Source organism: Gopherus evgoodei, chromosome 1, assembly GCF_007399415.2.
Source record: "Gopherus evgoodei ecotype Sinaloan lineage chromosome 1, rGopEvg1_v1.p, whole genome shotgun sequence".
NCBI lineage: Eukaryota > Metazoa > Chordata > Testudines > Testudinidae > Gopherus > Gopherus evgoodei.
The window spans coordinates 290,106,607-290,118,784 of NC_044322.1; the positions used below are offsets into that span (position 1 = coordinate 290,106,607).

At 38.7% G+C, this 12,178-nt stretch overlaps 1 protein-coding gene across 1 annotated transcript in view; it reads right to left on the minus strand.

The window, feature by feature from the left end:
* The window catches only part of TMTC2 (transmembrane O-mannosyltransferase targeting cadherins 2), a 402,975-nt gene that overhangs the window by 248,461 nt on the left and 142,336 nt on the right, over positions 1-12,178 (minus strand). Inside the window, exon 2 of the mRNA XM_030548615.1 lies at positions 2,614-3,184. Within this exon, the coding sequence (XP_030404475.1) occupies positions 2,614-3,184 (571 nt within the window). The remainder of the gene's footprint in view (positions 1-2,613; positions 3,185-12,178) is intronic.

Here is a 12,178-nt window from a genome sequence, read left to right on the forward strand (position 1 = left end):
GATGCTGACAGAGCAAGTTTGGCAATGCATCAGAGTGCTTTCTGTTCATTTGCACCAGCATGGTAAGGACATGACAACTCTCACACTCTATAGATATAAGAGTTGACTCAGAAAAGCAAGGCTGCTGGAGGGACATCCCATCCAATACACAGGATGAAGAATGTGGGTGGTGGTGGACCTGTCCCCAAACACACAGGTTTTAAGAAGGATTGGATTCAGGCCTGAGCATCGCATAATACAGATTTATTTCCTCGTGTGTTCCTGACAAAGCCCTGTACATAGCAGCAACCCAGCCCTGGCCTTCTGCATTCCTAAGAAGTGCTGCTATGAACCATGGTCCCTGTCCATGTGGTGTAAATCTTCAAAAACAAAAACAGCCTCGATGTTGTTTGCCAAAAAAAAAATAATATAAATTTAACAAACAAACAAAAAAGACTTGATACCTCTATGGTAAATATGAAATCCTCCACTCAGGGAAATAAATAGCACAGATACAAAGATGGAGTGGATGGGATAGAATTGAGCAGCAAATCCCCTTCCTAAAACTGTATTTGTTTCCATCTTGACTTTTCATGACTGTCCTAATGTTATTTATTCCATGGAACCAAACATCAACTCCTTGCCTTCAGTCCAGGGATGAAGACAGAATTTGGAGAAGGATCCATGAGAGGATTTTGATCATAAGAAGAGAAGAGGGTTTGTAGTTTAGTTTAGATAAGAAGACCAACAAAATATATTTCAAATTTCACTTATTAGGAAATATGTACACAGTAGGAATAAAAATAGAGTTTTATCCCTCATTTTCTTTTATGGATAATGAGTGAGATTTTCAAATATGGCTACAGAATTATGTACCAAATGTTTGAAAAATACCATCATATAACTTTAAAACACAAATTGCAGTTAAATACACATACACATTTTCTTTTTCCACACAAGTCACTATTCAGTGTACTCATGATGTTTGTTCATTGGCTCTCAGAAGCAGACATGCCAAACCCATGGGGAAAAAAACAATACAAAAACTGGGCTTGTTTTTGGCTTAACGGGCTTGTGAGTTGCTTATTGGCTAGTTTTTGGCTTGTAGTTTGTTGCTTCTTCTTTTATGATCAGCTCCTGGCAAGCAGGGGCAAGGCAGGGGGAAAGAGAGTCAGGGTACACAGTGGGCTCACCACTGTCCAGGGGGATCTAGTCAGAGTGTTGGGGTTTTTAGGGATTGATTTATTTTGGCCTTGTCTTGAAATGGCATTAGCTTGATTTTTGGCTTATTATGAAAGTCGAGTTGCTTATTTACCACGTGAAAGTTGGCAACTGTGCTCAGAAGTGTTCTTACAGTCTCAGACAGACACCTGATTAAACAAAGTGCTTAATGTAAGTTGGCATTCGTTAGTAAGTCGACACTAGTTTAACAGAAGACTGCTGGGGGACTACCTGTTGTCTGCCATGTCATCATAAACTCATCAAGGCTGGGATTTGTCTCTTAAACTGAGCTGATTAAAACTTGGAATGTCCATTCTGTGGGAAATTCACGCATTTCATAATTTCTTTTTGTCTTGAATGGAACAAAAAGTTGAAATTTCAAAATTTCCCGCAAAACCAAATTTCCAAAGTAATTAATTTCAACAGGGTGAAGGGCTTCATTTAGACTTTTGTAATATCAGATGTCAAAACAAAGTGCTTTAACCTCATAGAACTAAACATTTTGATAATTTACCATCAAAAATGGTGAAACTAGTATGTTCTCATGAAACATTTTGATATTTCAAATCTACATTTTCCAATGGGAAATTGATCCATCAGAAAAAAATTGGGCATCTTTTCTCTTACTCTGTACAGTGTCAAGCACAACGGAGCCCTGGTCTCAGATGGGACTTCTAGGCACTGCTGTAATGCAAACAACAGAGGAGACTTCTCTGTTTTGCTTGTGAGCCACTAGTTCCATTTTGAGAAATATTTATTCTGGAGGAGGTTGTAACAGATCTGCATAGCAGCTCCTACTAGGGGGAAAAGTATGCCAGAGCCTTAAATTCAAGTCCTGTGCATTTCTGTTGAACCTGAACATTAAGTGCTCTGTCTTTGCTTCAGGGAGGCTTGTAGATTTATATCAGCTGATGCACTTGCATACTCAACCACAGTAAGCTGAATTGGCAAGATACATGGAGATAACATGCAAAAAGGAGCTAAATAATCATAGAATATCAGGGTTGGAAGGGACCTCAGGAGGTCACCTAGTCCAGCCCCCTGCTCAAAGCAGGATCAATTCTCAGACACATCTTTACCCCAGTTCCCTAAATGGCTCCCTTAAGGATTGAACTTACAACCCTGGGGTTAGCAGGCGATGGTAAACAGAGTTGAAAGACATGAGAACAAATGAATAAAAGATCCCCAGCCTGAAAAGATGAGTAATACCACATGGTTCAAATGCCAGGAACTAATACAAAAAAAAAATTTACTGAATGGTTTTAATTGTACTTTCAGTATAAGGCATCTGTGTTTATTTCGCACAGGGCTGACATCCCTACTAAGCCATACCAGAAGATAAAGTTGGCATCTGATTAATTTAGTGATTGCTGCTTTATAAAACAAATAACTCAGGTGGGCAGAGTCACTTACTTTATATATAGAAGGAATGATTTGGTTCATTTTCAGCCTGTGAAACACAAAGACATCATAAACTGCTGAAACTGCTAGAACAGTCACTCCTTGCTCCTTCCACAACATGCTGCAGCCAGCACAGAGTCCTGTCCCCAAGATCCAGCCCCAAGTGCTGGTTGAGTAGCTTCTTGTAGAGCAATGTTTAACGTAACACATCAATGAGAGCAGAAAAAAAAAGCAGGCTCCAACGTCAGCCCTCCCCACAATTCCTGCCACTGCTTCGGTGTGGATGGGATGAGACGCAAACAGCAGGCCTGCGATTAAGGTCCAATATCCATCCCCAAACAAGATTCTGGAGAAGTTTGTGAAAAGCCCAGTGACTGCAGTGTGTAACAGGACATTTACAAGGTGGTAGCTCCAAGGATCCATGCCTCCAATGGCATGGTTAATGCGAAAGGAGAGTGTGCAGAGAGGACGGTAGGACTTGTGACTCCCGCTGTGGGTTAGGAGAGTTCCCCAAAAATCATTGTAGAATATGTGAGTCCAGGGGGTTTCTGGCAGAAGATCCTGGTTTGTCTTGATGGCTCGGCTATTAAAAAAATAAAAACAAAGCAATTAATCAAACAGTTAAAAAGACAACTGAGAAGATATAATCATTGCTATGTCAATGCAAAAAGGTCCTTATGTCATTATTCTTTATGTTGTGCAAGCAAGAAAACAGCATTATGTCAATGCTATTTTACTCTGAGTTCTGAATTTTTACTAGAGTACAAGAGGTGTTAAAAGTGTCTATCTATTGACTTTTTCTAAAATAAATTTCCATATAAATTGGCTTTTAAAACATTAGAAACAGATGTTATGCTGAAGCCATTAAATAAAACACCCTTCGATGACATTCATCTGAGTCTAGCCCATGAGCAATCACTTAAGATTTGATGGGTTATAATTAAAATGTAAAAGAAATATGAAAAACTGACAAACTGACAAACATTGTTGAAACAACTGATCCTCGAGCAATTCAGAACTAAAACCCGAGCTGGCCTTTCATACTCAAATTTTAATTTAGATGTTAGAATTATTCTGACTGTCATGGATGAACAATAACTACATGAAGTCACTAGACATATGCATACTTTGTGCTGCTACATTGGCCCATCCATAGATGTTCCTGTATATATTTTGTCTGACATTGAATTCTCAGAGAATGCCATAGGTGTGGCCAGAAGACAGAGTATGTTAAGGATAAAATTCCACCCTTTCTCTGAATATTTTAAATTTATGAAAGATTTATATTTTACATTTTAAGATGTACTACTCTATGAATTCTACACTGTAACCACCTTACTATAAAAATAAAACTTAGTGTAAGAGCTCAGTTTTATCCGTTTGCGGTCTCCACGTCTACATTCAGCTCAGTTGAAACCTGTCCACCATGATATGTGCAAAACTACTTATTCTTACAAATCCTATAATCTGTATTTACAAATCACAATATGGAAGAAGGTTTTAGACCCACACAGCTTAAATAGATGTCCAGTGTTCAAGTAACAGTTTGCCCCCATATGTAAAACAATCTTTGTAAAATTTTTGTTTCAAGATGCCTTGTTCTAACTACTAAACACAGAATGGACACTGTTATTATTATTACTAAACATTTACATTACAGTAGCACCTAGAGTCTAATCAGGCCAAAGCTTCATTGTACTAGGAGCTATACAAACATGTAGTCAGTGATAATCTCTCTGAGTTCAGATTTGCTAGTTACAGAGCCATCTGTGTTAGGGCCTACCTTCCCAACTGGAACTAAATACAACAGATAAGCCCAGGCATTTACCAAAAACATCATGTGGCAAGATGAGGTCACAGCTAAGGCAATTCATTAGCCAAATCACATTTATTTTTTACCAAGAGGCTGCAATATATTGTAGAAAACACGTGCACCAGTGAACTGAAAAATCACTTCACAGTTCTTTCCAGTGACATGGCACAGTTAGAGAATGCCCCAGAGCAAAGGAACAGATGGATATGCCTTTTACTTCACTGACACGCTTCACAATTTGTAAAAACCCATTTTTAGAGTGCCTTGCTCTCTAAAGAGAAGGGATGGAATCCTCGCGCCACTGTACTCTTATTTAACAGCCATAGTTAACGGGATGGAGAACTCTATTCTGGGAAGCAGTGACCCTGAAAAAGACTTGGGGGTCATGGGCTCCCAATGTGATGCTGTGGCCTAAAGATCTAGTGAGGTGCTTGGAAGTATAAACAGGGGAATATCAAGAAGGAGTAGACAGGTTATAAAACCTCTATTTGGCACAGGTCTGACCACTACTGGAATACTGTGTCCAGTTCTGGTGTCCACAATTCAAGAAAGATGTTGATTAATTGGAGAGGGTTCAAAGAAGAACCAAGAGAATTGTTAAAGAATTGGAAAACATGCCTTATAGTGAGAGCCTAAGGGAGCTCAATCTATTTAGCTTAACAAAGAGAAACTTAAGGGGTGACTTGATCACAGTCTGTAAGTACCGAAGAGCAGAAATTTGATAAGAGGTATCTTCAGTCTTGCAGACAAAGGTAAAACAAGATTCAGTGGCTGGAAATTGAAGCTAGATAAATTCAGACTGGAAATAAGATGTACATTTTAACAGTGAGGGTAATTAATCACTGGAACAACTTAAGGACTGTGATGGATTCTCCATCACAAGAAACTTTTAAATCAAGTCTGGATTTTTTTCTAAAAAGATATGCTTTAGTTCAAACCAGATTTAATTCAGGGAAGTCCTATGGCCTGTGTTATGCAGGAGGTCAGATGATTACAAAGGTCCCATCTGGTTTTATAATCTATGAATCTGTGAAGTTGATGGACAAATTCCCACTGAATTCCAAGGGGCCAGGATTCTACCCGATATGTTGAGAGAAGAGTTACCAGAACACTATGACAAGAAGGTTCTTCTTCAACATGGAACACAGAGATACAACATGTTTTTCCATATTCACTCTTCCACATGGCCATACATGTACACGCACTAGAGAGACGAGCCAAAATCAAGTCTTTAAATTTAGACAGGGGAGAGGAAAGGCCTGAAATTCAGATCTGAAAGTAAATGTTAAAGCTGAAGTCCTTTTCTGCACGAGAAAGTATAGACAGAAACATTAGCTGGAAAAATATAAAAAGTGGTCTCAAGAGTCTCATCTAGGCCATCTTATTTTTTATGCCATTATTTTAAGGGACTTGTGTATGAGAGTGACACATTTCTTTAATAAAAAATGCTTATATGCTAAAACATAGCAACTCCATGCAAATACTCTAAATGCCATGTAGCTCAGCAGTTCCACTGTCTAAAGCACATTCCTCTAATGTTTCTAGTAGACATGCTTACGGTCTGCATGTCCTTTTGTCTCTGCACGTATGGAGGTTATGAAGAGGTCGCCATAAATCCTTTAAAGATCTGGTGATGCCTCTTAAAACACATTACATTTTTCATTTTGAATTCTGTTTCTACCATGAATCAGGTTGTCTGTGTTTGTTTTCCCAACCTCACAAACACTTTTTCCTTTCACTACTACTAGTAGAGGAATTTTTTTCTTATTTTGGGGGATTGGGAAAGGGAGGGGATAATTTTTGTTTTTAAAGCTTTTATCTGCTCCTCTCTTTACTCCTTTTCAGAAATCTTAATAGATCCTCTATGATTTCACAGTTGGTGATAACTGCTTTGAGAGCAACCAACAGAGGAACAGAAATTCACGTGAGACTGGAGCAGGTTTGGTGCTAGATACTGCACAGAATTACAACTATTCTTTGGGATAACAAAGTTCAAGGCCTCGGCTGACATATAGATTATACGGGGATGGCAGCACTGGCACAGATAAATCCCAGTGAGCATGGCTAAGAGCAGTGGTTCTCAAACTAGGGCTGCTACTTATTCAGGGAAAGCCCCCAGCGGGCCAAGCTGGTTTGTCTACCTGCCAGGTCCACAGGTTCGGCCGATCACGGCTCCCACTGGCCACGGTTTGCTGTTCCAGGTGAATGGGGGCTGTGGGAAGCGGCAGCCAGCAAATCCCTTGTCCTACGCTGCTTCCGCAGCCCCCATTGGCCTGGAGCTGCGAACCGCAAACAGTGGGAGCCACAATTGGCCAAACCCGTGGACCCGGCAGGTAAACAAACTGGCCTGGTCTGCCAGGGGCTTTCCCTGAACAAGCGGTGGCCTTAGTTTGAGAACCACTGGCTAAGAGTGACTGCAAGATACACTGATGTAGTATGGAAGCCCCCCCTTTAAAAGTTAAATATATTCTCCTAGGCAGAAACCCCAAAGGATAAAGTGACAGTGCAACTGCCACTGCCCTAACTCAGGCAGAATGTGTGTGTGTGTGTGGGTTTGGTCATTTTTTCTGAAAACAATGATAAACACCATTATTAAAACTATATAAGTACGTTTTAAATATCAGAGTCATTAAATGATGATTATCATCAATACACAGGAATAACAACCTCGTTCAACACAGTACTTTCCTGATAGACCAGCTCCATTTAATAGGGAGTGAAATACGGTACAAATTCATACTTCTTTTAAAGACCTCCCTTCGCAACTAGACATGTCACTCATATGCTCCTTCCCTCCAGAAGCTAACCATACCTGTCTCATATTTGCAAAGAAGCACCTAGTGTGCAGTCCAAAACTACTGTCACTCAAATATTCTTTACAGACCTAGCAACAAATCTGTCATAACTCTAACCTTTTCCAGTTTAGAGCTCTTTATTTGCAAGCCTGGATTTAAAATTTTATGTACAGTATTGATTACACTCTGCTTAGGTATAAAATCTACCTGACATTTCTGAAGTTTCAGGAGACTGCAGTGCATGCAAGCAAGATAAGATATTCTTGCATTTTCAAGTAAATGTCATAACCTGCCCTCTCCCCCACCCTACAAAAAAAAACAAAACAGAACTTGCTTTGTTCCATAGCATTTACTTGATGGTTTAAGTCACATCACAGTCTGTCTCCTCTCTGCTCCAAAATCCATAGTACTGACAAAAATTTGTTCCCTCTGATTATTTTTTCTGAACTGTTTACAAGTAAAGAGGACTCTGTTCATGCTCTGGAGTGCGAGAAAACACAATTAAACAAAAGTTCAGTGTCCTGCAGCAAAGAGGCAGTTTCCTATAAGCCGCTGGCTAGCATTCAGCTACTACTGTTTCATATTATGCAATCTAATAAAAAACATTCGTGGCCAACATTTTTGTCATTCATTGCACAAAAGGATGCAGGAAAAAAATTTTCATATAAACATCAGAAGAACCAGGCAGTACTAAGGCATATTGCAAACTTCAAATTTTAAAAAGCAAGGAATAGGAAGTTTCACTATTGCTGTCTAAAGATAGACCATACTACACAAACATCCGCAGAGTACATAATCCCCAGAGCTCGTTGAGAAAGTATTTTCCAATACCAGCCTCTAAAAGGAGAATTGGTAAAGGAAAATGAGAAAGAAATGTTAATTTTAAACTAAGCTGAAGTATTTAAAAAAAATGTTCCATGAAGTGGCAGTGACTTTCCGTGCTGCCATGAAACAGACGTATGGACTCTCAATCCTCGGAAAGAAAATAATCAGTTCACCTCATAATAGCTTAGTAAGGTTTCAAGAGGCAACTCCTTAAACCAAGAAAAATTTACTTTTTCATCAGTTGATCTTGTCTGACTGTTCTGGAAGTTTACCAGATTTCTTTCAACTGCACAATTCAGAACAATCACTTGCTCGGACTTAATAATTATACAGTAAGGCAATCCAGACCCCAGTGATGGTAGGGTCTGGGTTACCTAAACAGTCTACTCATTAGAAAAGAGACATTTTGCAGATGATAACTTAAACCTGAACACAGCTGAAGAAAGAGTTGAAGGTCTATGGCTCTTACACTACAGGTATAATTATTTAATGGAATGGCATTAATGATATTCTCAGAGAAAGCTGCTTCTCTTAAACTCCTATTAAAAGGTGCAAGTGATAAAAAGTGAGGGATCATAACAGGAACTCACTAGCAAGAAGAGGACAGCAAAAGAAAGAATGGGGGAAATGAACAAACTTAAATAAAGGAAGAGATTATAATTCTCACTCAGAGGCCTGAAAACACATGTCCCCAAATTCAAAAATGGGCAAAAGGAAAGGAGAAACACAATTCTACAGATTTATTCTTCTTTCTAAATATTCTCATTAATTCCCATTTTAAGTCAATAGGGTACATACAAATAAACATCATAGCACGTGCCAAAAAGGACAAGTGGACAAAAACTACAGCACCTAAGATCACCACTGTAGGACCGAGCTGCAAGGGCATTCATTATACCAGTTCCCCTCATACTTACATGTATAGTTCGCATTAAATATCTTATGAATTCCCCCAAATAAAAAAACCCTAAAAAAGACTAATAAGCAAGATTTTTCATTTATTTGTTTTGTTATTTGAAAATTAATTGTTATTTGTATTAAATTAGGAAGCAAAGAAATAACTTATTTTTGCTACCCTCACTGAGTAACCAATTCAAGAGCAATTTTAAGAGCAGTCTTCTTAACACCTTAGAAAGCACTGCTGACATGTTCCCTATAATGGTTCCTGCACTCACAACATTCTGAGTTCTGCACAGATAGAAAGCATTATTAATTGTTGGCTCTGGGAAAGATTCTGGGATAAAAGAAACTACAAAATGCCACATTAGCACTGTCTTTTCCCCCTCTCGTACTAATAGTTTTCCTTTGGGTTATATCCTGCAGATTGGTCCAATTTTGCTAATGGGCATAATAAGAGAAACTCCAAAGGCATTCACCACTCTGAAAAATAACTCTAAACTCTATTCTCTCTAAAAGGCAGCAGGTCACAGGGGAAGTCATTTTTCAAAGCTCCAACACAACTGGCATTTTTACTTTCAGCCAGCCACAGAGAAGATTTGCAGACTTGTTAGAGAACCTACTTTCTTCAATTTTTAATGCCTGCCCATTTCAGACGTCCCAGGAGAGTGGGATGTCTTACTCATAGTATCAAAATGGATTGGTTTTGAAAAAAAAATTCTTATAGTCAGCCATCAACGCATCTGAAAACGGAAGTCTGATCAAGACAAAAGCTCTGATGGCAAAACAATTCCTATCTCCCCATCCAAACCGAAAAAATCTCTCGCACCAGCCATAGAATATTTATTTGGCTGTATCTGTGCACACCTAGGAGCACAAGCAAGCCTGTTTCAACAAACTCCAAGAATGTGAAAGATCCAATAGTTCACACTCACAAAAATCAACAGATGTTTTTGAAATTAACAGCTATATATGTCCTAAATGTATATGCTAGTGCTAAACTGATCCAGGTGTTATCACTAGAGTAAAAACCAGATGTGATATTTTAAAATGATTTAACACATGAAACTATGTGTCCAGCTTTAACATTGCTAATGGTCCCCACATGTTTAAAATGAACATCAGTATTTGAAGTACAGAGCATATTTTTACCAAAAGGAAAACACCTAAATACATGCAAGAGGCTGTTGTCCCACTTGGGTTCATGTCAAACAGACAAAAAGTCTAGCAACATTCTGCTTCTGCACTGGTAAAGCTCCATTTCTTTATTCTGAGATCCTTCTGGAATCCTGTAAGTCAGACCGCCGCCACTAAAACCACTAGCAAGAGTTATTGATACTCTGCAAAGTCAGAAACATTTTCTAAGTGCATAGTGCTGATGTCTTAACAGCTTAGCCCAGCATCAACACATTAAAACTTGAGTCATTCAAATTTTTAAGTACCTCAAAGCACTAAGGATTTAGGCCTGAATGCTCAAAAGGAGTTAGGTATTGTGATACAATACCTAACCTTTAGGCACCTAGAAAATTACAAGAACACTATGATTCACAAAGCCTGAGTTAGGCGCCTAGGCTCCCTATACAATGAATGGGGACTGATAGGTCCCTTAGACAGAGATCCATAAAAGCAAGCACAGTAGACAGGGAGCCGCCAAACCTAGCTCATCGGAGATACTGACAAGGGGTGCGTGTACTAAACCTCTCCCTTCTCACGAAGATATACTTGTATCCGATTAAAAGGAAAAAGTTACAATAGAGAAAAATTAAGTCAGTATCAAGTCTACTGCTTTATACTGTGCCTAGTAAACTTCTGCCAATACTATGGATCTTTTATATGAGTATAAACAAATTTACCCATGTCACACTGAGGATTCTTACACTGAAGGGGGAAATCATTTATCTTGTGTAATGTAACATAGGAAGTAAGAACTATGCACTGAATATGTTGCTGGTATATGGGCCCCGGAATAAGATGTAAAAAATGGTTATAGTATTGATAAGCCCTGGACCATCAGTAACAGTATTTCCATACCAAACCTTGTTATCTTAGTGCAGTAACTGAAAAAAACAACATGTAATGGGCCTTTAAGGTCATTCTTACTCAGAAACAGCCACAGATCAGCAAAGCACTTAACCACAGGCTTAAACTGAGATGGGCAAATTTTTAATCTGAAAGTTGTTACCAAAAACGCAGAGTCAGGTCAACTGAAACTTTTGTGAATCCGTGTCTATTTCAGCTAATTGTTTCATTCTATGAAAAAATCCATACATGTCAAAACGATTAATTTTGATATTTCCAAAATAATATATTTCCATTTCTTCACACTAGATTTGGGCACCAGTCACAAAATGGGTGGTAGTTGAGAAGGAGGTGGTGGTGATGCTGCTGCTCCTCTTATACTCCAAGTCCCAGGGATCATACCCCATATTTTTTTTCTAACGGTCATTGGGCCAAAGCCACTGGGGAAAAGAGAATTATCTTTCAGAGTGACGTAACATTCCCAGAATGTGAAAAAAAATTGCAATTAATGAAAATTGCAGTCAAATACATGGACCTGAGAATTCTAAAAACTGTGCTTTGATTTTTTTATTACCACTATGTAAGGTGATAACCAGTAGCTTATTAATTGCCAGTTTCTAAACCCCAAATAATTTTTTGAATGAAGAATTCTCTCTGAATTATTCCAAACAAGGAAGATGGCTTAGGAGTGACAGAAACAGTAGTGTACAACACTGGAATGCTGCTGGGCACTAGCTGGATTTCACTAAAGAAGTGTGCAGCAGTTTATTGATTTTCTTTGACTAAAAGGCTTTGAAAGCTTTAAATAACTAAAGGTTAAAAATGAGAGATTGAGATACTCTGTAAAATATTATCCTCTTCAAATATGGTCCTTTCAATAGCTAATTTTGAGGTGTTCAGACATTTCCTTCTCTTGCATCATACCATAAGAAAATAATCTTATGAACATAAGAATAAGCACACTAGATCAGACCAATAGTCTATGTAGCCCAGTATCCTGTCTTCCCACAGTGGCCATGCAAGATGCTTCAGAAGGAGTGAACTGAACAGGGCAATTTATTGAGTGATCCGTCTCTTACCATCCAGTTCCAGCTTCTAGCAGTCAGCGTTTTAAAGACACTCCGGATTGGGTCCTTGACCATCTTGGCTAATAGCCACTGATGGACCTATCCTACCTGAACATGGTTAATTATTTTTTGAACCCAGTTATACTTTTGACCTTCACAAC